Genomic DNA, 27,500 nt, shown 5'->3' with positions numbered 1-27,500 from the left:
ATTATACCTTAAGACTAAAAACGCAGGCCTAACACAGAAAGTGAAACACATGAACATACATATACACTCAGATAAACACATATATACAGTATGCAACACATACATACAGAAATATACACATATATATATAGATGCAACACACATATATACATACAGAAAGACACATACATAAATACTCAAACACACACACACACACACACACACACACACACACACACACACACACACACACACACACACACACACACACACACACACACACACACACACTTGACAGTGGCACACACATACACACATAGCATGGCAGGATCAGGGGTCAGTCCCACAGACAGGGGTGCCACTGCCACCCTGGAGCACCGGCCACTCAGAGGAAGAGTATGAAGTTGTCCCCGAAAACTGATCTAGGATCATATTTGTTTTTACCAGCCTGACGGGCAACTGTTAGGATTTGTGGGAGGACAATCTGGTCTTAGATCTGTGGTTTGCAACTTCTACCTTGAGCGTCCAAAAATTCCTACAAATCATCCTTTCCTTCACATGACTGCAGATGTGAAATGATTGGATAGGCAATTGTAATGATGCTAATGCTAGCTGGGCAATGCTAACATTCTGTGAACCTATCCAGTTGGAGATCAGGAAAACGGAGTGAGGAGGGGAAGGAGGAATGTAAAATGGATTGGTGAACAGTTTGTTTCTCTCCACAGGAGCAGAGTAAAGGAATGAGGGATGGAGTGAGGGATAGAGTGAGGGATGGAGTGAGGGATAGAGTGAGTGATGGAGGGAGGGAGGGGGGAAGGAAGGAGGGAGTATTCTGCAGGCACATCCAGGTATCTTTTTCTATCTTTTTCCCTTAAAGGAGAAGAAAACTTGCATGCCCACTGTAACGGTAATCTGTAGCCCATCTCTTTGGAGGGGAAGCAAAGGGTTAAGCAATTGGAGCTAGTGTTAGGGCCTAGGGAGTAAGGGTGGAGGAAAGGGACCTTCCCTGAGGAGTTATAAGACATGCTTGGGAAGATACCAGGCGGAGTGATTTCTGTTTGCGAAACACGCAACACCCCTATCAGCTAATGAATGATCATATACTCTGAGCTATGATAGGTTCTTCATATGCATTACAGAAATGACTGTTAGTTATAGCCATTCCCATTCTTAGATGCATGTATATGGACCTCAAGTATGTATGCATGCCTACGTGCACATCATCCTCATACCCTGCTTTCCTTTAGGGTTGGGCTTTCGATTCCATTTTGATTCAGTCAATTCAGATGATCCGTTGAAATGGAATGATTGGTTTTGAAAATATCCCAGTATTTTCTTTGAAGGGGTTCAACATTTCAAATTCAATTCCTGAATTGAGTGAATCAAATGCCCTGGTCGCCATGTTTTTCCATTGTTCAATGATCCACCTGCATAAGGGGACTGGGTTAGCGTGGAAAGACTCACATCAATACTGTCAGAATAACTCATGCACTATGTGTTCAGGTAGCATGTACAATAATCAACTCACAAGCCTTAACCAATGACTTCATATCATGCAACTATGTATAAAATCATTGTAAAATCATATCCTAGGTCTAAATCAACCAGCCTAGAGAAATCTTGGACACCATTTCAGGCGCCACGGTATACGATAAGAGGTCTGGATCATGAAAAAGCTCATAATTCTAGCACAGTCCAAAAACAACCCTTTTAAGCCTACCCTAATTTCAGCATCACACCCAACCCAACCATTCCCTTTAGTCTGTTGATCTATCCTGTGTCGGTCCAGGTAGTCACATTAAGACTCAGCATCTCTTTTCAAGAGGGTCAATGTATCAATGTACTATTCCAAGAACTACACCTCTCTTCACTCAACCCCACCTGCTCCCACCCCCACTCCAGCCCTAACACCCTTGTCTCAACCTTAACCCTCTTCTTTCTTAACCCATCCTGATCCCGGCTACAACCCCAGCACTTATCTTTCCCCACACCCCCAGCTCCCGTTCCATTTAGCCTTAGACCCAGAACTTCTCTTTCCCCACACCCCCAGCTCCCGTTCCATTTAGCCTTAGACCCAGAACTTCCCCCATCCTAAACCTTTATTTCATTAAGGCACCCTTCTTCATCCCACACCAAGCTCCAGCCCCAGCGATAGTACCAGCTTCATCACCAGCCATAGCACCTGTCCCACTCCCAGCCCAAGCTCAGGCAGTGGCGTGCAGAAGAAGGAAGCTGAAATACCTGCTCCGTAGGAGGGGTGCGGCTCAGGCCCCTCAGCTCCAGAACCGCCCGGGACACTAAAGGGTTACAGGTGCCTGGGGTGGTCCTCACACCCACGGGAGATAAGGGGGAGGAGAGGAGCGAGAGAGGGGGGCATAGTGGACGTTGGGAGAGAAAGGGTGGAGGGGGAGAAGTAGAAACGAGGAGCGAGGGAGGCAGGTGAGATGGGGAGCGGGATAAAGGACAGGAGGAGAGGAAAGGGGTTGACTCTGGCCAACGATGATTGAAAGGGGCATTGGAGAAACGGTAGCGCCAGTAACCTGGGGAGTTGGATGCTATGGGAAGGTTGTGGGAAGGTTGTTGATCGAGTGAGACAGAGCAAGACAGAGGAGCTAAGACTGAGACAGAGTGAGGCAGGAGAGAGAGAGCGTGGGAGTGTGAACATGAGACAGAACAAGAGCATGGGATATAAAGAGACGAGATAGTGACAGAAGAGAGTGACAGAAGAGAGTGACAGAAGAGAGAGCAACAGAAGAGAGAGCGATAGAGGAGAGAGAGAGAGAGTGGGGCTTTGCTCCAGGGCGCTTGTGAGGCTGTCTGCGCAGTGACGTTGTGACCCCTTGCAAGGACAGCAGAGAGAGGGGGCAGAGAGGAGAGGAGAGAGAGGGGAAGATGGGGGAGAGGAGGAGATGGGGCAGCAGGCAGGACAAGAGAGAGAGTTGGGGGAGAGGAGATGACGGGACAGGAGGGTAACTTACGTGAAGGCGAAGGCCACCAGAGCACCACTAACCACTATAAAGTCCAGGATGTTCCACAGGTCACGGAAATAGGAGCCCTGGTGCAACACCAGGCCCAGATCCACCATCTGAGAGAGAGAGGTGTGGGGGGATGGAGAGAGAGGAGGAAGAGGGGGAGAGAGAGAGAAAGTGAGAGAGAGAGTGAGGGGGGCGTTAGAGTGAGGGCGACAGAGAGAGTGGATATGTTTTGTTATTGATTGTCTCAAGTCAAAAAATTACAAGTATAGCTAGAGTGAAATAGATTCAGAATGACCTTAATCAACATCTCAAAGGTGAACACTCCCGTAAACACATAGTCAAAGTAGCGCAGAACCTGCATAAAGGGAGAGAGAGGACACAGAGTTAGCAGACGTAAAGTAGAAGCTCGCTAATAGTTCAGTTAGCATGGAGGGTAAAGTAAAAGTTAGCTTATAGATAAGTTAGCATTGTGGGTAAAGTAGAAGTTAGCTATAATAGCTAAGTTAGCATTGAGGGTAAAGTAGAAGTTAGCTATAATAGCTAGGTTAGCATGGAGGGTAAAGTAGAAGTTAGCTATAATAACTAAGTTAGCATGGAGGGTAAAGTAGAAGTTAGCTATAATAGCTAAGTTAGCATTGAGGGTAAAGTAGAAGTTAGCTATAATAGCTAAGTTAGCATGGAGGGTAAAGTAGAAGTTAGCTATAATAGCTAAGTTAGCATGGAGGGTAAAGTAGAAGTTAGCTATAATAGCTAAGTTAGCATTGAGGGTAAAGTAGAAGTTAGCTATAATAGCTAAGTTAGCATTGAGGGTAAAGTAGAAGTTAGCTATAATAGCTAAGTTAGCATGGAGGGTAAAGTAGAAGTTAGCTATAATAGCTAAGTTAGCATGGAGGGTAAAGTAGAAGTTAGCTATAATAGCTAAGTTTGCATGGAGGGTAAAGTAGAAGTTAGCTATAATAGCTAAGTTAGCATTGAGGGTAAAGTAGAAGCTAGCTAATAGTTAAGTTAGCATGGAGAGTAAATATAAGCTAATACGGAAACAGAGCTAGCATTGAGTGTCTCACATTGTTGCGAGGTGATTCTGGCCAGACGGGGTCTTCCGCTGCCAGGGCGATACTGCTCATAGCGATGGTAGACAGGATACCAAACTCAAAGAATTTCAGGGTCACAATGTAGTGGCATAGTCTCCGGAACCTGATCACACACACAGACACACACAAGCATGCACGTACACACACACACACACGCCGCACGCACACACACACACACACACACGCACACGCACACACACACACACGCACACACACACACACACACACACACACGCACACACACACACACACATCGCAACAAACACAAAAAATGCATAATTAATATAATTAATAATTAATATACATGTGTGTGTGTGTGTGTGATTGTGATTGTGTGTGTGTGTGTGTGCATGCATGTGTTCACATACGGGTTGGTGGTAGAGAGGATGAACATGGAGCTATAGGGAGGCATTGGTTTGGGTCCATCTTCATCACCCTTCTCATCATCATCATCCTCCTTATCCTCCTTCTTAGGCAGAGGCTCCGTGTTAGCATTCTTATTGACTGGAGGGATGCAAGAAAGAAAGGGAGGAGAGAGAGAGACAGAGAGGGAGGGAGGGGGTGGAAAGGAAAGGACAGGTAAGAATTCAGAAATAGCATGGCATGTGTGGCTGTTTCTCAATGTTTTGACTGAAGATGTGACCTGATAAACCTTGGTCATACAGTCTCCCTCCATCCCCATCCCCTCCTCTTTCTTCCCTCTCTCTCACCCTGCAATATGGCGTTGTGGGAAGGAAACATGGGTGGTATGTCCACTGCCGTGTGGTCCGGTATCCGGGTGCTACTTCCGTATGCAGGAACCAGGCTTCCATCTAGGCCCAGGTGGGAGCTGCTGTTGGTCAGGTGAGTGTTGAGGCCTGCAGGGCCCAAGCCTGGGCCTGGGGTAGTGTGGTTGGCTGGGCTGGGGAGGCCCGAGGCTGGGCAGGGCTGCTGGGTGTAGCCTGGGTGTAGCTTGGGCTGGCTGGTGGCCAGTTTACTGTTCATGACATTGTCCATGTCCTCGCTGTACTGACTGTCCTGTCTACAGAGGCTCTTCTGGATGGGCCGTGTGGTGGACAGGTTGGGACCATCCCTATAGAGGGAAAGAGAAGGAAAGAAAGGAAGAGAGGGAGAAACGAGAGAGATTGATAGAAGAGAAGGAGTAGGGAAATGTCAGAATGGTTCTGAGAACTACTGTATAAGGACACTGGTTGACAGAGGAAAGTGTGAGTGCGTATATATGTGTGTGTGTCTGTGTGTGTCAGGGTCTCCCTCACTTCCTGCGGTGTTGCCGCGTCCTCTTCCCCTCACCATCACACCCTGACTGAGTGCCATGGCGATGCCGTCTCTGCCTCCTCTCACCTCCATCACCCCCTTCTTGCTCCCCCTCGCCTTCTCCTTCTGTCCCCCTGCTCTTGTGTCGCCTTTCCCCTCCTCCTCCACCACCGCCACCTCCCCCCTCTTCGTCCTCTGGGGGCATGCGGTGCTGGCGGGGTTTCCTGTGCTCCGATGAGCCCACCTGGCCCCGTGGGTGGTGGTGCCTTCTCTGGGGCCTCTCCTCTCCACTCTGTCCCAGCATCGTTGCATCTAGGCGGGTATGGGAGGAGTGGTGGTGTTGGAGCTCCTGGTGCTCCTTGCTCTCCTTACGGCTCCTGCGGCTCTCCGTAGAGTCTGCCCGCTCGTAAGGCCTTCCAGGGCCTGAACCAGACCCTGAGCCCCCACCTCCTCCTCCCCCACCTCCTCTCTCGTGGACGTGTGTCTGCTTGCGGACCAGCTCGTCAGCGTGCTGCTGGCTGAGGGGGATCAGGCTCTTTGGTGGTCTTGTTGGTGTTGTTGTTGCGGTTCTCCTGGGGGTCCACCACTAGAGGGCGGTCTGTATGGGTCTTCATGTCAGGACGGATGTGGCGGGAGTAGTTCACCTGGAAGAAAGGGGAGGGGGGAGGGAGGGAAAGGTTGGGTTGGGAGAGTTTTAAGCAGGGGACGGAAGAGGAAGGCCAGGCAGAATCAAGGAGAGGCATAATATCGTTAGCATTCCAGAGGTCATATAACCTCCTATAACGCTTATTTTTTCAAAAACTTGATTCAATTAATGGTAAATTGACAAAGGCACCAACCAATATGTTACATTTGGCACCAGGTAATTACCAGGTAGTTATAAATTATAATGAACTGTATGAGGTAAGTACCCGAAAGTATCAAGCAGCTTAACCCAGACCAATAAAAACTGTTACCAACTTCCGTAATTTCTCCCCTTTCTGTGTTCCATCGCTCTCTCCACGCTTCTCCATTTGGTTTGTTGTCTCTTACTGTCTCCCTTCCTCCTTACCCACCTCCCTCCTTACCCCCCTCTCTGGGGTGGCAGGTAGCCTAGAGGTTAGAGCTTGGGACAGTAACTGAAAGGTTGCTTGTTTGAATCCCTGAGCCGGCAAGGTGGAAACATCTGCTGTTCTGCCCTTGAGCAAGGCAGTTAAACCCACAACAACTGCTCCCCTTCCCAATGATGTGGATGACTTCCAGCCTCCTCACCTCTCTGATTCAGCTTCGGTAGACACATTTTGATTGAATGCATTCAACTGTGCAACTGACTAGGTATCCCCCCATCCCCACTCTCCTTCCCTTCCTTCCAGCCTTCCCCCCTCCCTCCACTCTCCTTCCCTTCCTTCCAGCCTCCCCCTCTCTCCTTCCCTTCCTTCCAGCTTCCCTTCCCCTTCCCCTTCCTTCCAGCCTCCCCCCTCCCTCTCTCCTTCCTTCCCTTCCTTCCAGCCTTCCCCCCTTCCTTCCCTCCCCTCCCTCTCTCCTTCCCTTCCTTCCAGCCTCCCCCTACCTCTCCTTCCCTTCCTTCCCTTCCTTCCAGCCTTCCCCCCCCCCCTCCCTCTCCTTCCCTTCCTTCCAGCCTTCCCCCTCCCTCTCTCCTTCCCTTCCTTCCACCCTCCCTCCTCTCACCTACCCTTCCTTCCTTCAGCCTCCCCCCCTCCCTCTCTCCTTCCCTTCCTTCCAGCCTTCCCTCCCTCCCCTCCTTCCCTCCCATCTCTCCTTCCCTTCCTTCCAGCCTTCCCCCTCCCTCTCTCCTTCCCTTCCTTCCAGCCTCCCCCTCCTCTCTCCTTCCCTTCCTTCCAGCCTTCCCCCCTCCCTCCCTCTCTCCTTCCCTTCCTTCCAGCCTCCCCCTCCCTCCTCTCTCCTTCCCTTCCTTCAAGCCTCCCCCTCCCCTCCCTCCTCTCTTCCCTTCCTTCCTTCCAGCCCCCCTCCCCTCTCTCCTTCCCTTCCTTCCAGCCTCCCCCCTCCCTCCCTCTCTCCTTCCTTCCTTCCAGCCCCCCCCTCCCTCCCTCTCTCCTTCCCTTCCTTCCAGCCTCCCCCCCTCTCTCCTTCCTTTCCTTCCAGCCCCCCTCCCTCCTCTCTCCTTCCTTCTTCCTTCCAGCCTCCCCCCTTCCTCTCCCTCCTTCCCTTCCTTCCAGCCCCCCCCCCCTCTCTCCTTCCCTTCCTTCCAGCCTCCCCCTCCTCTCTCCTTCCCCCCTCCCTTCCCTTCCTTCCAGCCTCCCCCTCCTCTCCCTTCCCTTCCTTCCAGCCCCCTCCCTCCCTCTCTCCTTGCCTTCCTTCCAGCCTCCCCCTCCTCTCTCCTTCCCTTCCTTCCAGCCTCCCCCTCCTCTCTCCTTGCCTTCCTTCCAGCCTCCCCCTCCTCTCTCCTTCCCTTCCTTCCAGCCTTCCCCCCTCCCTCCTCTCTCCTTCCCTTCCTTCCAGCCTCCCCCCCTCCCTCCCTCTCTCCTTGCCTTCCTTCCAGCCTCCCCCTCCCTCCCTCTCTCCTTCCCTTCCTTCCAGCCTCCCCTTCCAGCCTCCCCCTCCCTCCTCTCTCCTTCCCTTCCTTCCAGCCTCCCCCTCCCTCCTCTCTCCTTCCCTTCCTTCCAGCCTCCCCCCTCCCTCCCTCTCTCCTTGCCTTCCAGCGGTCCTCTGGGTCCAGTTCGTTGTAGAGGGCCTCTCTGCTGGTCATTAGAGTCTGTTTCCTCAGCTCCTTGGTCCTCTGTTCCCACACAGACTTATTACCACCCTTATTGTTCTTCTGCTGCTCCTTACTACAGGGACGGAGAGAGGGGAAAGGATGACAGGAGGGACAGAGAGAGGGGGACCGAGAGAGAGGTAGAGGATAGAAGATATGAGAGAAGAGAGCAGCCGAGAGAAAGAGGAGGGTGGTGAGATGGAGGAAAGGTGAGACAGATGGACAGAGCGTTGGATGAAAGGGGAGAAGAGCGAGGAAAAAAAGAGAGGTTAAGAAATAGAGACAGAAAGCATGATGGAGAGCAGAGGAGAAAGAGGGGAGGCAGAGAGGGAGAGAAAAGAGAGGATGGATGGGGAGGTTGAGAGTGTCAAATATCAGGTTAAGCAGTGGTATCTGAGTCAATTTACAAATATACAAACACACAGTCATACACAAACCTACATACACAGGTATACAGAAATATAAACACAAGCAAATACACAAACACACACTATAGAGCTCACACACACACATGTAAAGGGTCGCCTTGCTGGACCTACAGGGCAGAAACACAGAGCTACTGAAGGAGTATGGTCGACCACAGTTTCCCAAAGCAGTGGGCAGACCAGCCCCACTTTGGGAAACCACACAGAGAGAGGCACGAGATGGAGAATGATATTGAGGCAAGGTTAGAATATTACACAGTCGACCAGGAAACCAAACCCAAAAGGACCCAATGAAGGAACCAAAATGGAATCATCAACAAAAAGACTGAAAATGGAAGTACTGAGAAAAAAGGGCAAACCTCAGATAACACTCTATTCTCCATATTTTACACTACTCTTATGAAAGGCTCAGGTCAACAGTAGTGCACTATATGGGGAATAGGGTGCCATTTGAGATGTTGCCAACGAAAGAACCAAAATGGCGCCCCGGCCCCACTAACTTCCTTTCCCAGGGACCACAGTCAACCACAGTAAAGCTACAGCCATACTGCGGGGAGCAGCCAACAGAAAAAATACTCAGAATAACCCAACTCAAAAACCAACAAAAAAGCAAAGGAGTAAAAAAATCATAATTAGGGGGAGATAATTAAAACAGGATGGTCTAAAGGAGGAGAGGAAAGGAAAAGCGGGCGAAAAGAAACAGAAGGAGTATAAATGAGTAAATACCAGTCCAGAAAGGGGTCGGAAGCGTTGTGACCTGTGCTGTTTACTTTCTCGCTGAGGAGGGAAACAGTCGGTGAGTGACATGACACAGAGAACACACGCGTGCCCAATTCACACTATATGACCAACCAGAACCTAGCCAAGCAGAGCTGTACTGGGCTGACCTGGCTACGCATCCACCAGAGTGGCTGGAACCATGCTGGAAAGAACCATGTGAAAAAATATATATATGAGCTAGTACAGTACATTTAGGGTCGGCCCTATAGTGTGAATGAGGCAACACACTCCTCAAACCTCACCAACACACACACACACACACACACACAAACACACACACACACACACACAACTTTACACTAACACCTACACACACCATTTCAACTCACACTGCTCAGACAACCATCTAGCAATGTCTCTATTCATCTATCTCTCCATTTCTATTCTGTTCTCCTTTTCTTTCTCTTTTTCTCTTCCTCTCTTTCTCTCTCCATTTTTCACCTTTCTTCCTCTTGCACAAACTTTATTTATCCCTCTAGACTTTTCTCATACTATTTCTCTATCTCAGGATCCACATCTCTCTTCCACTACACAGGCGTCCATATCTCTCTAGCTCACATTTTGTTTCTGTTGCACAAATTCTATTGCACTGTCTTCAGGGTATCTACACATCTCTCCATTCATTCTACCAAACACAGACTGCCCTTCAATCGAAACAACAAGGCAGAGAGCCAATCATAGCCACATGTTCTCTTACAGCGGATATCTCAAGTCACAAACCGTTACCCAGGTCTTCTTGTTGTCATGACATGTTTACAACATGTGTTATGTCATCATTATAATAGTGTTATGTCATCAATATAAATAGTGTTATGTCATCAATATAAATAGTGTTAAGTCATCATTATAATAGTGTTATGTCATCATTATAATGGTGTTATGTCATCAATATAAATAGTGTTAAGTCATCATTATAATACTGTTATGTCATCATTATAATAGTGTTATGTCATCATTATAATGGTGTTATGTCATCATTATAATAGTGTTATGTCATCATTATAATAGTGTTATGTCATCATCATTATAATGGTGTTATGTCATCATCATTATAATGGTGTTATGTCATCATCATTATAATAATGTTAAGTCATCATTATAATAGTATTATGTCATCATTATAATAGTATTATGTCATCATTATAATGGTGTTATGTCATCATTATAATAGTGTTATGTCATCATTATAATGGTGTTATGTCATCATTATAATAGTGTTATGTCATCATTATAATAATGTTATGTCATCAATATAATAGTGTTATGTCATCATTATAATAGTGTTATGTCATCATTATAATAGTGTTATGTCATCATTATAATAGTGTTATGTCATCATTATAATGGTGTTATGTCATCATTATAATAGTGTTATGTCATCATTATAATGGTGTTTTGTCATCATTATAATAGTGTTATGTCATCATTATAATAATGTTATGTCATCATTATAATAGTGTTATGTCATCATTATAATAGTGTTATGTCATCATCATAATAGTGTTATGTCATCATTATAATAGTGTTATGTCATCATTATAATAGTGTTATGTCATCATTATAATAGTGTTATGTCATCATCATAATAGTGTTATGTCATCATCATAATAGTGTTATGTCATCATTATAATAGTGTTATGTCATCATTATAATAGTGTTATGTCATCATCATAATAGTGTTATGTCATCATTATAATAGTGTTATGCCATCATTATAATAGTGTTACGTCGGCCTTGTGAAGGAGGGGTCAGGTAAAGTGTAACCCATTTAGATCCAGAGAGAAATCTTCTTCCCAGAGTCCCAGACAGGGACTCAGAGTATCTCCTAACCTGCTTTAGCAAGTGTGGAGATTCCAGCTTGGAAAATCCCTGCTTGCAAAGCTATTATATCATCCACATATGCGGATGAATGATATGGATTTATACTGGCATGGTGGGGCAGTGCTAGGAATGACGTCACAGTCACCTCATTAGTGGAAACCATTCCTAGTATTGCCCTATCAGTGCACCTTTAGCTGTCTTGCAGACTAGGAAACATGACCAAGACACAACACACAACAATAGTCAACACACCACACAAAAGTACACATCAAAAGTGGGCTACGTCAGAGATTGACTGAGTGTGTGTGTGTGTGTGTATGTGTGTGTGTGTGTGTGTGTAAGTATTTGCTTGCATGCATACGTGTCCATGTTTCAGAGTAGAAACAACAGTTTTAACCTTGGTATAATAATAGTGGTGGTCAACTCTATGTGTGATATTGGCAGTGTCCCTACATCCTCAGGCTCCCCTGCTGTGACATTATAAGGGCTGTGGACCGTGGACACACTGAACTTCACCATGAGAGAAGAGAGAGCTGCAGAGAAAGGATCTAAGACTCACTGCTTCCTACTGGAGGAGGAGGAGATCAAACACTGTGTGTGTGTGTGTGTGTGTGTGTGTGTGTGTGTGTGTGTGTGTGTGTGTGTGTGTGTGTGTGTGTGTGTGTGTGTGTGTGTGTGTGCAAGCAAGTACGCAGGTGTCTGCAGGTATGTACGCAGGTATGCGCAGCTGAAGAGTGAACACACTAGGAGAGATGAGGGGGCAAGGATGAGACAAACAACAGAGAGAGATATGGAAACAGAAAGAAAGAGAGATACTTACGCCGCTATAGACAGGTTGGCTGCAGACTGAGGGCTGACTTCGGCCACCTCCTTGGCTTTTTGCAAAGCATTTTTCTTGGAAGCGGCTTCCTCTTCCTGCTCGTCCTACCAAAGAAAGCGAGTGGGAGAGAGAGAGAGGTGGAGGGGAGACGGGAAATACATAGGAGGGAGAGAGAGAGGGGGAGGAGGGGAGACGGGAAATACATAGGAGGGAGAGAGAGGGGGGAAGAGGGGAGACGGGAAATACATAGGAGGGAGAGAGAGGGGGAGGAGGGGAGACAGGAAATACATAGGAGGGAGAGAGAGAGGGGGAGGGGAGACGGGAAATACATAGGAGGGAGAGAGAGAGGGGGGGGGAGACGGGAAATACATAGGAGGGAGAGAGAGAGGGGAAGGAGGGGAGACGGGAAATACATAGGAGGGAGAGAGAGGGGTTGGAGGGGAGACGGGAAATACATAGGAGGGAGAGAGAGAGGGGAAGGAGGGGAGACGGGAAATACATAGGAGGGAGAGAGAGGGGGAGGAGGGGAGACGGGAAATACATAGGAGGGAGAGAGAGAGGGGAGGGGAGACGGGAAATACATAGGAGGGAGAGAGAGAGGGGGAGGAGGGGAGACGGGAAATACATAGGAGGGAGAGAGAGAGGGGGAGGAGGGGAGACGGGAAATACATAGGAGGGAGAGAGAGAGGGGGGAGGGAGACGGGAAATACATAGGAGGGAGAGAGAGAGGGGGAGGGGAGACGGGAAATACATAGGAGGGAGAGAGAGAGGGGAGGGGAGACGGGAAATACATAGGAGGGAGAGAGAGAGGGGGAGGGGAGATGGGAAATACATAGGAGGGAGAGAGAGAGGGGGAGGAGGGGAGACGGGAAATACATAGGAGGGAGAGAGAGAGGGGGAGGAGGGGAGACGGGAAATACATAGGAGGGAGAGAGAGAGGGGGAGGGGAGACGGGAAATACATAGGAGGGAGAGAGAGGGGGTGAGGGGAGACGGGAAATACATAGGAGGGAGAGAGAGAGGGGAAGGAGGGGAGACGGGAAATACATAGGAGGGAGAGAGAGGGGGGAGGAGGGGAGACAGGAAATACATAGGAGGGAGAGAGAGAGGGGAAGGAGGGGAGACGGGAAATACATAGGAGGGAGAGAGAGGGGGAGGAGGGGAGACGGGAAATACATAGGAGGGAGAGAGAGAGGGGGAGGGGAGACGGGAAATACATAGGAGGGAGAGAGAGAGGGAAGGGGAGACGGAAATACATAGGAGGGAGAGAGAGAGGGGGGGGGAGACGGGAAATACATAGGAGGGAGAGAGAGGGGGAGGAGGGGAGACGGGAAATACATAGGAGGGAGAGAGAGAGGGGGAGGGGAGACGGGAAATACATAGGAGGGAGAGAGAGAGGGGAGGGAGACGGGAAATACATAGGAGGGAGAGAGAGGGGGTGAGGGGAGACGGGAAATACATAGGAGGGAGAGAGAGGGGGAGGAGGGGAGACGGGAAATACATAGGAGGGAGAGAGAGAGGGGAGGAGGGGAGACGGGAAATACATAGGAGGGAGAGAGAGAGGGGAGGGGAGACGGGAAATACATAGGAGGGAGAGAGAGAGGGGAGGGAGACGGGAAATACATAGGAGGGAGAGAGAGGGGGAGACGGGAAATACATAGGAGGGAGAGAGAGAGGGGGAGGGGAGATGGTAAATACATAGGAGGGAGAGAGTCAGGGGGAGGGGAGACGGGAAATACATAGGAGGGAGAGAGAGGGGGAGGAGGGGAGACGGGAAATACATAGGAGGGAGAGAGAGAGGGGGAGGGGAGACGGGAAATACATAGGAGGGAGAGAGAGGGGGAGGGGAGACGGGAAATACATAGGAGGGAGAGAGAGAGGGGGGAGACGGGAAATACATAGGAGGGAGAGAGAGGGGGGGGGGGAGGGGAGACGGGAAATACATAGGAGGGAGAGAGAGGGGGGGAGGGGAGACGGGAAATACATAGGAGGGAGAGAGAGGGGGGAGGGGAGACGGGAAATACATAGGAGGGAGAGAGAGGGGGAGGGGAGACGGGAAATACATAGGAGGGAGAGAGAGGGGGAGGGGAGACGGGAAATACATAGGAGGGAGAGAGAGGGGGAGACGGAAATACATAGGAGGGAGAGAGAGGGGGGGAGGGAGACGGGAAATACATAGGAGGGAGAGAGAGGGGGGAGGGGAGACGGGAAATACATAGGAGGGAGAGAGAGGGGGAGGGGAGACGGGAAATACATAGGAGGGAGAGAGAGGGGGAGGGAGACGGGAAATACATAGGAGGGAGAGAGAGGGGGAGGGGAGGGGAGACAGGAAATACATAGGAGGGAGAGAGAGAGGGGGGGAGGGGAGACGGGAAATACATAGGAGGGAGAGAGAGGGGGAGGGGAGACGGGAAATACATAGGAGGGAGAGAGAGAGGGGGGGGAGGGGAGACGGGAAATACATAGGAGGGAGAGAGAGAGGGGGAGGGGAGACGGAAATACATAGGAGGGAGAGAGAGAGGGGGAGGGGAGACGGGAAATACATAGGAGGGAGAGAGAGAGGGGGAGGGAGACGGGAAATACATAGGAGGGAGAGAGAGAGGGGGGATAAAAAGCAGAGATAGAGGAGGTTAATAAAGATGGTAGACAGAGTGAGACAAGAGAGCAATGACCTTTATAGATATAGTTATAGATAGGAGAAAGAGGGGCGTTGACAGATACAGAAGAAGAGGTGAAGTGAAGAGGGCTGACTCCGGTCCCAAAATCAGGCCACGCGAGAATATAGCGTGATGCAGACCATGTGGGGATTTTTTTGTATGGCGACAATGAGAGAATTTTGAATTTGGTCAATATAAAATGTAATTGCTAATTGGCAAAGTGAGGCTTATTTGATCGAATGTTTAGGTTATTACTGTCACACCCTGGCCATAGAGAGGCTTTTATTCTTTATTTTGGTTAGGCCAGGGTGTGACTAGGGTGGGCATTCTATGTTCATTTTCTATGTTTTTGATTTCTGTGTTGTTTGGCCGGGTGTGGTTCTCAATCAGGGACAGCTGTCTATCGTTGTCTCTGATTGAGAACCATACTTAGGTAGCTCTTGCCCACATGGGTTTTGTGGGTAGTTATTTTCTGTTTAGTGTGTTTTGCACCTGACGGAGCTGTTTCGGTTGTTTCTTTTGTTCCTTGTTGTATTTAGTGTTCAGTTTATAAAATAATGATGAACACTTACCACGCTGCATCTTGGTCCTCACCTTCTTCCACCAACGGCCGTTACAATTACTGATATAAGTGGACGCACGTGGTATGCCTGTTGTTCACATGCATATCTGCCCTCTCATTGGCTAGAATGTTCCCGCCTGTTCCCGCCTTACCCGCCTGCCTTCTGCCCCTTGCAGACATGTATTCCCATTGTTAGAGCATTCAGTCCAATATCTGTCAATATATAGATAATTTTTAATGGGGAGCTAGAGCTGACAGGGTGAGAGGTAATTTCCTGAACTGAAGGGTCATTCTATTTGACCCCAGTAGGCGTGGCTCGGTCAGTGTACAAAGTACTGTACCTTAGTGAGTTCCTGTGCGTTGGCCAGATTGTCCACAGCAATGGCCAAGAACACATTCAGCAGAGTGTCTGAGGGCAAAGGGTTAAAGACAGAAACTACACTGTGTGTGTGTGTGTGTGTGTGTGTGTGTGTGTGTGTGTGTGTGTGTGTGTGTGTGTGTGTGTGCGCGCATATGTGTGTGTGTGTGCGTGTGTGTGTGTGTGTGTGCGCGCGCATGTGTGTGTGTGTGTTTTGTGGGTGTGTGTCAAATCAAATTTTATTTGTCACATACACATGGTTAGCAGATGTTAATGCGAGTGTAGCGAAATGCTTGTGTGTGTGTGTGTGTGTGTGTGTGTGTGTGTGTGTGTGTGTGGGTGTGTGTGTATGTGTGTGTGTGTGTGTGTGTAAGGATACAGTTGCCAAAAAGTGTGAGCACGATGAAGAAGACTGAGAAGACCATCCCGTTGTTGACTCCTCCCTGAGATTCTATTCCATCATACATGACCATGTTCCAGTCTTCTCCGGTCAGGATCTGGGGGAGAACACACTCCTAATAAACATGTAGGATCTGGGGGAGAACACACTCCTAATAAACATGTAGGATCTGAGGGAGAACACACTCCTAATAAACATGTAGGATCTGGGGGAGAACACACTCCTAATAAACATGTAGGATCTGGGGGAGGACACACTCCTAATAAACATGTAGGATCTGAGGGAGAACACACTCCTAATAAACATGTAGGATCTGGGGGAGAACACACTCCTAATAAACATGTAGGATCTGAGGGAGAACACACTCCTAATAAACATGTAGGATCTGGGGAGAACATACTCCTAATAAACATGTAGGATATGGGGAGAACACACTCCTAATAAACATGTAGGATCTGGGGAGAACACACTCCTAATAAACATGTAGGATCTGGGGAGAACATACTCCTAATAAACATGTAGGATCTGGGGAGAACATACTCCTAATAAACATGTAGGATCTGGGGAGAACACACTCCTAATAAACATGTAGGATCTGGGGAGAACACACTCCTAATAAACATGTAGGATCTGGGGAGAACATACTCCTAATAAACATGTAGGATCTGGGGAGAACATACTCCTAATAAACATGTAGGATCTGAGGGAGAACACACTCCTAATAAACATGTAGGATCTGAGGGAGAATACACTCCTAATAAACATGTAGGATCTGAGGGAGAACACACTCCTAATAAACATGTAGGATCTGGGGGAGAACATACTCCTAATAAACATGTAGGATCTGGGGAGAACATACTCCTAATAAACATGTAGGATCTGAGGGAGAACACACTCCTAATAAACATGTAGGATCTGGGGAGAACACACTCCTAATAAACATGTAGGATCTGGGGAGAACACACTCCTAATAAACATGTAGGATCTGGGGAGAACACACTCTAATAAACATGTAGGATCTGGGGAGAACATACTCCTAATAAACATGTAGGATCTGATCTGTAGGATCTGAGAGAACATACTCCTAATAAACATGTAGGATCTGAGGGAGAACACACTCCTAATAAACATGTAGGATCTGAGGGAGAACACACTCCTAATAAACATGTAGGATCTGGGGGAGAACACACTCTAATAAACATGTAGGATCTGGGGAGAACATAAATAAACATGTAGGATCTGGGGAGAACATACTCCTAATAAACATGTAGGATCTGAGGGAGAACACACTCCTAATAAACATGTAGGATCTGGGGAGAACACACTCTAATAAACATGTAGGATCTGGGGAGAACACACTCTAATAAACATGTAGGATCTGGGGGAGAACATACTCCTAATAAACATGTAGGATCTGAGGGAGAACACACTCCTAATAAACATGTAGGATCTGAGGGAGAACACACTCCTAATAAACATGTAGGATCTGGGGGAGAACATACTCCTAATAAACATGTAGGATCTGAGGGAGAACACACTCCTAATAAACATGTAGGATCTGGGGGAGAACACACTCCTAATAAACATGTAGGATCTGGGGGAGAACATACTCCTAATAAACATGTAGGATCTTCATTTTAGGCACTTTGCTACAGCAGAAAAAAACAGCAACAGGAAATGTATATTATAATTACTGGACATTTTTTGTAGGGGTTGATCAATTTTTCATTAGGGCAAATCAAGTCTGACATTTTAAAGTGGAAATTACACACTTTAGATGCCTTTGAATACACTACAAGTTTGCATTTTCTGTGGAGCGGGACATTTCTCAGGAACAAAAGAGTGATAAAATGAAGATCCTACATCTGTACACACACAAACACTCATACACTCGTACTACTGTACACATACACTCTTATACACACACACAATCTTATACACACACACACACTCTTATACACACACTCTTAAACACACACACACACACACATTTATAAACACACGCTTTGCACACGTTAGGACTGCTTATCTTGGGACTGCTTACACTCTCACCTTTCCCTGCCTTTACACTCATCTATCCTCTTTCTTTCTTTCCTATCCCCCATTTCCAGTGTGCTACCACTCCCACTCCCATTTCCAGTGTGCTACCACTCCCACTCCCATTTCCAGTGTGCTACCACTCCCACTTCCAGTGTGCTACCACTCCCACTCCCATTTCCAGTGTGCTTTCTCTCCCCTCTCCACTCCCCCCTCCCGTCTTTATGCACTCACCTGGAACACAGTCATTATTGCTGCAGGGAAAGTATCAAAGTTGGTCGAGGGAGTGCCAGATTCAAAATTAAACCTAGAGGATAAACAGAGAGAAATTGAGGAAGAGAGAAAGAGAGAGTGAGAAAGAGAGAGCGAGAGAAAGATAGCGAGAGAGAGATTAAAGATGACACCAAACAGTCAGATACTGAAGATAAAGAGTGACAGGGGAAGGGGAGGAAGGGGGAGGAAGGGGGAGGAAGGATGAAAGGGGCAAGAAAAGAAGGGAATAGAAGAGGATGTACTGACTGTCCTCCGAAGAGTTGCATGCCCAACAGAGCGAAGACGACGATAAAGAGGAAGAGGAGGAAGAGCAGGCTTATAATGGATTTCATGGAGTTGAGCAGAGATACAACCAGGTTCCTCAAAGACGCCCAGTACCTGACAGAGAGAGAGAGAGTAGTAGAGAGAGGGGGGGAGGGGCGCGGGAGAGAAATCACAGGAGCAAGATTTGTGACCTGTTGCCACAAGAAAAGGGCAACCAGTGAAGAACAAACACCATTCTAAATACAACCCATATATTTTCCATTTTGTACTTTAACTATTTGCACATCGTTACAACACTGTATATAGACATAATATGACATTTTAAATGTCTTTATTATTTTGGAACTTGTGTGAGTGTAATATTTACTTTTCACTTTTTATTATTTATTTATATTGCTTTGGCAATGTAAACATATGTTTCTTCCCATGCTAATAAAGCCCCTTGAATAGAACTGAGAGAGTTGGAGAGAGAGTGTTGGAGAGAGGAGAGAGAGCTTGTGAGAGAGAGTTGGGGAGAGGAGAGAGAGCTTGTGAGAGAGAGTTGGAGAGAGGAGAGAGAGTGTTGGAGAGAGGAGAGAGAGAGAGTGTTGGAGAGCTTGTGAGAGTTGGAGAGCTTGTGAGAGAGAGTTGGAGAGAGAGAGAGTGTTGGAGAGAGGAGAGAGGAGAGAGTTGTGAGAGAGAGTTGGAGAGAGAGTGTTGGAGAGAGAGTTGGGGAGAGGAGAGAGCTTGTGAGAGAGAGTTGGAGAGAGGAGAGAGCTTGAGAGAGAGTTGGAGAGAGGAGAGTTGGAGAGAGAGAGGAGAGAGAGCTTGTGAGAGAGAGTTGGGGAGAGGAGAGAGAGCTTGTGAGAGAGAGTTGGGGAGAGGAGAGAGAGCTTGTGAGAGAGAGTTGGGGAGAGGAGAGAGAGCTTGTGAGAGAGAGTTGGGGAGAGGAGAGAGAGCTTGTGAGAGAGAGTTGGGGAGAGGAGAGAGAGCTTGTGAGAGAGAGTTGGAGAGAGGAGAGAGAGCTTGTGAGAGAGAGTTGGGGAGAGGAGAGAGAGCTTGTGAGAGAGAGTTGGAGAGAGGAGAGAGTGTTGGAGAGAGGAGAGAGAGTGTTGGAGAGAGGAGAGAGAGCTTGTGAGAGAGAGTTGGGGAGAGGAGAGAGAGAGGAGAGAGAGTGTTGGAGAGAGGAGAGAGAGCTTGTGAGAGAGAGTTGGGGAGAGGAGAGAGAGCTTGTGAGAGAGAGTTGGAGAGAGGAGAGAGAGAGTTGGGGAGAGGAGAGAGAGCTTGTGAGAGAGAGTTGGAGAGAGGAGAGAGAGTTGGAGAGAGGAGAGAGAGTGTTGGGGAGAGGAGAGAGAGTGTTGGGGAGAGGAGAGAGAGAGTTGGAGAGAGGAGAGAGAGCTTGTGAGAGAGAGTTTAGAAAAGCCTATAAATGTCTAATTGCCTTTCATGGTCGTATGTTAATGAGACATGCTGACAGACAGATTGATAAAGATATCCGATACAGAGGTTGACTCAGTCAGTAGAGACTTACTTGGTGACTTTGAAGATTCTCAGTAACCTTAGAGCTCGTAATACACTGATACCAAAGGATGTCCCAGGCTGGATAAAACCCCACAGCACCTCGAATATGCTGCCACATATTACCTGCCACACACACACACACGATTAGTGATGTTATCCAAAACATGCGGTCAAAGATTATATATAAGTGTGTGTGTTTACTGTATTGGTGTGTGTGTGTGTGTGTGTGTGTGCGTGCGTGCGTGTGTGTGTCCGTGTCAAATATGCACCCTGTGTACCCTAGAGTAGACGAGTTCCACCACTCACAATGCAGTCAAAGCAGTTAAAGGAGGAGTGAAAGTAAGGCTGTGACCCCAGTCCATAAATCTTTATACCCATCTCAGAAATGAAGATACTCAAGAAGACGAACTCTGCAAAGTCTGGAAGAGGTGAAAAGAGAGAGGGAACAGGGTGAGAGAGAGCGGGAAAGATCAGACATGAATGAGCAAGCAGGAAAATGCAGGAGGATGATATCGAAAGAAAAGGAATAAAGAAGGACAATTCACTGTAAGAAGCAATCAAAGAGGCAGAAAGACTGTCACGGATCCCTCCGGAACTTTCATTACACACACCTGTCCCCTATTCCCACTGATTAGTACTTGTATATGTGTGCCCTTTGGTTCCCATTGGGCTGTCGATTATTGTTACTATGTCCGTTGGTGCGTGTGAGTACCTGTGCTGTGTGTTTTGGCCTTCATGCCATTGTGGATTGTGCAGATGATTACGGGTCTTGTCCAGTGTGTTAATTATTGTGCGCGTGTGTTATTTATTAGAGGTACTCCTCACTCTTTTGTTTGGGTTTCAACTCTGTTTTTGTTACGTGTTTGTTTGTTCGTCGTCTCCGTGCCTTTACACGGTATGCCATAATTTAACATTATTACACATTCCTGTGTCTGTCTCCCGAATCTCCTTTAAGCCAACGTGACAGAGAGGTCACGAGAGAGAGAAATAAAGAAAAGTATCTAGAATTTCCATCCTTCATATAAGAGTGCATGTGTACAGTAGTGCGAGTGTATGAGTGTCTGTGTGTGTACAGGTGTAGGATCTTAATTTTATCCATCCTCCCACCCTCTATCCCTCCCTCCCTCCCACCCTCTATCTCTCCCTCGCTCCATACCTCCCTCCTACCCTCTATCCCTCCCTCCATCCATACATCCCCTCCCTCCCAGTGTGTCTACTCACAGAGGAAGTCTGAGAGTGGTTCAGGCTGGTCGTAGTGTACTACAGCCACACACATGGTGTTAAGTCCCACCAGACACAGTACACTCCAGTAGAAATACGGGGTCTTCACAATGCGTCGGATGAAGAAACGCAGACGACGCTCCCTCTTATGGAAGTTAGAGCCCTCCAACTTTGAACTCTTCAGACTGGCCCGCGCAAAGGGAGAACCTGGGAGGAGAGGAGAAGAATGGGAAAAGGAGAGGGGGATAGAGGAGAGGAGAAGAGTGGGAAGAGGAGAGGGGGTTAGAGGAGAGGAGAAGAATGGGAAAAGGAGAGGGGGATAGAGGAGAAGAGTGGGAAGAGGAGAGGAGATGGAGGAGAGGAGAAGAGAAGAGTGGGAAAAGGAGAGGGGGATGGAGGAGAGGAGAAGATTTGGATGAGGAGAGGGGGATGGAGGAGAGGAGAAGAGTGGGAAAAGGAGAGGGGGATGGAGGAGAGGAGAAGAGTGGGATGGAGGAGAGGAGAAGAGTGGGAAGAGGAGAGGGGGATGGAGGAGATGAGAAGAGTGGGAAGAGGAGTGGGAAGAGGAGAAGAGGGAAGAGGAGGATGGAGGAGAGGAGAAGAGTGGGAAAAGGAGAGGGGGATGGAGGAGAGGAGAAGAATGGGAAAAGGAGAGGGGGATAGAGGAGAGGAGAAGAGTGGGAAGAGGAGAGGGGGATAGAGGAGAAGAGTGGGAAGAGGAGAGGAGATGGAGGAGAGGAGAAGAGTGGGAAAAGGAGAGGGGGATGGAGGAGAGGAGAAGATTTGGATGAGGAGAGGGTGATGGAGGAGAGGAGAAGAGTGGGAAAAGGAGAGGGGGATGGAGGAGAGGAGAAGAGTGGGAAAAGGAGAGGGGGATGGAGGAGAGGAGAAGAGTGGGAAAAGGAGAGGGGGATGGAGGAGAGGAGAAGAGTGGGAAGAGGAGAGGGGGATGGAGGAGAAGAGTGGGAAGAGGAGAGGAGATGGAGGAGAGGAGAAGAGTGGGAAAAGGAGAGGGGGATGGAGGAGAGGAGAAGAGTGGGAAAAGGAGAGGGGGATGGAGGAGAGGAGAAGAGTGGGAAAAGGAGAGGGGGGATGGAGGAGAGGAGAAGAGTGGGAAGAGGAGAGGGGGATGGAGGAGAGGAGAAGAGTGGGAAGAGGAGAGGGGGATGGAGGAGAGGAGAAGAGTGGGAAAAGGAGAGGGGGATGGAGGAGAGGAGAAGAATGGAAGAGGAGAGGGGGATAGAGGAGAGGAGAAGAGTGGGAAGAGGAGAGGGGGATAGAGGAGATGAGAAGAGTGGGAAGAGGAGAGGGGGATAGAGAGGAGAAGAGTGGGAAGAGGAGAGTAGATGGAGGAGAGGAGAAGAGTGGGAAAAGGAGAGGGGGATGAAGGAGAGGAGAAGAGTGGGAAGAGGAGGGGGATGGAGGAGAGGAGAAGAGTGGGAAGAGGAGAGGGGGATGGAGGAGAGGAGAAGAGTGGGAAGAGGAGAGGAGGATGTAGGAGAGGAGAAGAGTGGGAAAAGGAGAGGGGGATGGATGGAGGAGAAGAGGAAGAAGAGGGGGATGGAGGAGAGGAGAAGAAGAGGAGGGGGGATGGAGGAGATGAGAAGAGTGGGAAGAGGAGAGGGGAGGAGAAGAGGAGATGAGGAGAGAGATGGAGGAGAAGAAGAGGGGAAGAGGAGGGAGATGGAGGAGAGGAGAAGAGTGGGAAAAGAGGGGGGATGAAGGAGAGGAGAAGAGTAAGATGGAGGAGAGGAGAAGAGTGGGAAGAGGAGAGGGGAGATGGAAGAGGAGAGGGGATGGAGGAGAGGAGAAGAGTGGGAAAAGGAGAGGGGGATGAAGGAGAGGAGAAGAGTGGGAAGAGGAGAGGGGGATGGGGACAAGAATAGAGAGAAAAAACACATTTGGTTAGCATGTAACAGCTTGTGTGTGCGTGTGCGTGTGTGTGGTGTTTCTTACCCACTGCCAGGTCTCCATTCCCATCCTCTGGGTTAAGGAGATCTGTTTTGTTCTTGTGGTTTTTGATGGTGGGTCTCCTGCGGGTGCCTGAATGGGAAAAATAGAACACAGTGACGCACAACTGCTCACTATAGAACACGCAAACAAACACTGGCACAGAAGCAAAGATGCTACATTTACACTAGTGAAGATGCTACCTTTACACTAACAAAGATGCTACAATTACACTAGCAAATATGCTACATTTACACTAGTAAAGATGCTACATTTACACTAGCAAAGCTGCAACATTTACACAAGCAAAGGTGTTGCATTTACACTAGCAAAGATGCTCTCGTTACACTAGTAAATATTCTACATTTACACTAGCAAAAATGCTACATTTACACTAGCAAATATTATAGATTTACACTAGTAAAGATGATAAATTTACACTAGTAAAGATGCTACATTTACACTAGTAAAGATGCTACATTTACACTAGTAAAGATGATACATTTACACTAGTAAAGATGATACATTTACACTAGCAAAGATGATACATTTACACTAGCAAAGATGATACATTTACACTAGCAAAGATGATACATTTACACTAGTAAAGATGATACATTTACACTAGTAAAGATGATACATTTACACTAGTAAAGATGATACATTTACACTAGCAAAGATGATACATTTACACTAGCAAAGATGATACATTTACACTAGAAAGATGCTACATGTATACTGGTAAAGATAATACATTTACACTAACAATGATGCTACATTTACACAATGTTATATTTTCTCATTGTCTGTCTCTATATACATTCTAACATCATATCTATGTCACTACACACACACACACACTTGGGTAAATACCGTCAAAGGCATCAGGGTCTTCATCATCTGCTAAGATCACTTCTTCTATAGGAAGCAAAAGTCAAGTAAACAAAACAGGGAATGTATATGGCAATATGTAACATATATAGCATAAATATATAACATCAATATATAACATAAATATATAACATATATAACATCAATATATAACATAAATAACATCAATATATAACATAAATATATAACATATATAACATCAATATATAACATCAATATATAACATAAATATATAATGTATATAACATAAATATATAGCATATATAACATAAATATATAACATAAATATATAACATATTTAACTTAAATATAACATATATAACATAAATATATAACACATTTAACATAAATATATAACATATATAACATAAATATATAACATATATAACATAAATATGTAACATATATAACATAAATATATAACATTTAACATAAATATATAACACATAAATATATAACATATATAACTTAAATATAACATATATAACATAAATATATAACACATTTAACATAAATATATAACATATATAACATAAATATATAACATATATAACATAAATATGTAACATATATAACATAAATATATAACACATTTAACATAAATATATAACATATATAACATAAATATATAACATATATAACATAAATATGTAACATATATAACATAAATATATAACACAAATTACATAAATATATAACATATATAACATTAATACATAACATAAATACATATCATATATAACATAAATATATAACATAAATAACATAAATATATAGCATAAATATATAACATATATAACAATAATACATAACATAAATACATATCATATATAACATAAATATATAGCATAAATATATAACATATATAACAATAATACATAACATAAATACATATCATATATAACATAAATATGTAACGTACATAACAAAAATATATAACATATATAACAGAAATATATAACATATATAACAATAATACATAACATAAATACATATCATATATAACATAAATATGTAACGTACATAACAAAAATATATAACATATATAACAGAAATATATAACATATATAACATAAATATATAACATATATAACAGAAATATATAAAATAAATATAGACCATAAATAAGATAAATATATAACATATATTATATAAATATGTAACATATATAACATAAATAACATAAATATATAACATATATAACATAAATATGTAACACATATAACATAAATATGTAACATAAATATGTAACATAGGGTTCCATGTATGTTTTGTGTGTAGTTCTATATGATGATAATGTACCTGCTTTACAAATCCATTCCAGGTATCCATTGAGCTCTCTCTCTATCTGCTGCTGTCTCCTCAGCTTTAGAAACTCACTCCTGTTCTCCACTCGCTCTCTCTCTTTGGCAAACTCCCTGTGGTAGACACACACACACATATCAACACACACATATCAAATGAAACACATACAGTATAGATGTATACAATGACATATACACAGACATATTGTATACACACACACGCACACGAAACACACACACACACACACACACACGCACGTGCGCCCACACACACACTCTCCCACACACACACATGCGTGCACACACACGCACACACTTACCCAGACAGTACACCCAGGACCAGGTTCAACATGAAGAAAGAGCCGATGATGATGAGGGGAATGAAGTACATCCAGTTCCACGCGCTCCCTGAGGCATCGTTGCTCTGAAAACACACACACACACGCACGCACGCACGGACACACACACACACACACACACACACACACTAGTAATTCATCTTTCCCTTGTTTGACTAGAGAGGTTACACTGAGATGTAGATTTTATAAAGCCCAAAAATAGCAGACCATTTCACGACCTTTTGATGAACTGGGACGGGGTCACCACAATACGGGGTTGATTAGGACATTGTTTTATACAGTATACTGTCCAGAGTATCTGCCATTTAAACAGTTCAGCTGCACAGAATGTAACGTTCCTCCTCTCTCTTTTTCCCTCACCCTTTCTCTCCCTCTCTCAACCCTCCATTTCCCTTCTCTCTCCAACCCCCCTTTCTCTCCCTCTCTCAACCCTCCATTTCCCTTCTCTCTCCAACCCCCTTTCTCAACTCTCCATTTCCCTTCTCTCTCCCTCCCTCAACCCTCCATTTCCCTTCTCTCTCCAACCCCTTTCTCTCCCTCTCTCAACCCTCCATTTCCCTTCTCTCTCCAACCCCCTTTCTCTCCCTCTCTCAACCCTCCATTTCCCTTCTCTCTCCAACCACCCTTTCTCAACTCTCCATTTCCCTTCTCTCTCAACCCCCTTTCTCTCCCTCTCTCAACTCTCCATTTCCCTTCTCTCTCCAACCCCCTTTCTCTCCCTCTCTCAACTCTCCATTTCCCTTCTCTCTCCAACCCCCTTTCTCTCACTCTCTCAACCCTCCATTTCCCTTCTCTCTCCAAACCCCTCTCTCCCTCTCTCAACCCTCCATTTCCCTTCTCTCTCCAACCCCCTTTCTCTCCCTCTCTCAACCCTCCATTTCCCTTCTCTCTCCAACCACCCTTTCTCTCCCTCTCTCAACTCTCCAATCCCCCTTTCTCTCCCTCCCTCAACCCTCCATTTCCCTTCTCTCTCCAACCCCCTTTCTCTCCCCCTCTCAACCCTCCATTTCCCTTCTCTCTCCAACCCCCTTTCTCCCCCTCTCTCAACTCTCCATTTCCCTTCTCTCTCCAACCCCCTTTCTCCCCCTCTCTCAACTCTCCATTTCCCTTCTCTCTCCAACCCCCTTTCTCCCCCTCTCTCAACTCTCCATTTCCCTTCTCTCTCCAACCCCCTTTCTCTCCCTCTCTCATCCCTCCCCATCTTGCTGTATTTCCCCCTAAACAGAGTCCATCACAGAATGTAATGCCCTCCCTCCCTCCCTCCCTCCCTCCCTCCCTCCCTCCCTCCCTCCCTCCCTCCCTCCCTCCCTCCATCCCTATGTCTGTGGGCGTGGCTGCTGTTGCTCTATGCTGAAGCCTTTTTATCCATGAAACTTTCAGCACTTTCTTCCTCAGCAGCTGCAAGAATAACTCTGACTGAACAGCCCTGTTAAATATAGAGCAGCACCGCCACCGAGTGAGACTGATGGAGGAGAGAGAAGAAGGGAAGCGGTGGGGGAAAGGGGGGGGTGAAGAGGATGGGAGAAAGGGGAGGGGGTGAAGAGGAAGGGAGAAAGGGGAGGCTGACAGGGGGAGAGAGAGTGAGTAATTGGGTGTGGTGAGGTGGGGGGAGTAGGAAGATGCAAAGAGGAATGGAGATGGAGAGACAGATTAAGGAAGCAGAGAGAGCGAGGAAAGAGAGATGTGTGAGAAAGAGAAGAGGGGGAAGAGAGGGAAGGGGGAATATTCAATATGGGCCCATATAGACTGCTGTGGATGGGACTACACTCACATTCCCCCACTATCCCCATCCACCTCTCTGTCACCATAGCAACCATTGCCACTGGCAGCAGGGCACTATTCACTGTTTCTTAGGTATGGGCACACA

At 46.6% G+C, this 27,500-nt stretch overlaps 1 protein-coding gene across 1 annotated transcript in view; it reads right to left on the bottom strand.

Moving 5' to 3' along the window:
• The window catches only part of LOC112225764 (voltage-dependent P/Q-type calcium channel subunit alpha-1A-like), a gene marked incomplete at both ends in the record, with an annotated part of 126,055 nt that overhangs the window by 96,969 nt on the left and 1,586 nt on the right, over nucleotides 1–27,500 (bottom strand). The window contains 21 exon segments of the mRNA XM_042316080.1: nucleotides 2,958–3,064; nucleotides 3,250–3,309; nucleotides 4,019–4,148; nucleotides 4,414–4,549; nucleotides 4,756–5,117; nucleotides 5,302–5,815; nucleotides 5,817–5,943; nucleotides 7,953–8,088; nucleotides 9,164–9,214; nucleotides 11,859–11,953; nucleotides 15,418–15,485; nucleotides 15,814–15,931; nucleotides 18,106–18,178; nucleotides 18,391–18,522; nucleotides 19,919–20,031; nucleotides 20,215–20,327; nucleotides 21,130–21,336; nucleotides 23,086–23,172; nucleotides 23,953–23,997; nucleotides 25,273–25,388; nucleotides 25,595–25,698. Coding sequence (XP_042172014.1) covers nucleotides 2,958–3,064; nucleotides 3,250–3,309; nucleotides 4,019–4,148; nucleotides 4,414–4,549; nucleotides 4,756–5,117; nucleotides 5,302–5,815; nucleotides 5,817–5,943; nucleotides 7,953–8,088; nucleotides 9,164–9,214; nucleotides 11,859–11,953; nucleotides 15,418–15,485; nucleotides 15,814–15,931; nucleotides 18,106–18,178; nucleotides 18,391–18,522; nucleotides 19,919–20,031; nucleotides 20,215–20,327; nucleotides 21,130–21,336; nucleotides 23,086–23,172; nucleotides 23,953–23,997; nucleotides 25,273–25,388; nucleotides 25,595–25,698 — 2,894 coding nt within the window.

Source organism: Oncorhynchus tshawytscha, unplaced genomic scaffold (assembly GCF_018296145.1).
Source record: "Oncorhynchus tshawytscha isolate Ot180627B unplaced genomic scaffold, Otsh_v2.0 Un_contig_903_pilon_pilon, whole genome shotgun sequence".
NCBI classification, from domain to species: Eukaryota; Metazoa; Chordata; class Actinopteri; order Salmoniformes; family Salmonidae; genus Oncorhynchus; species Oncorhynchus tshawytscha.
This window is presented reverse-complemented; position numbering and strand designations above follow the sequence as displayed.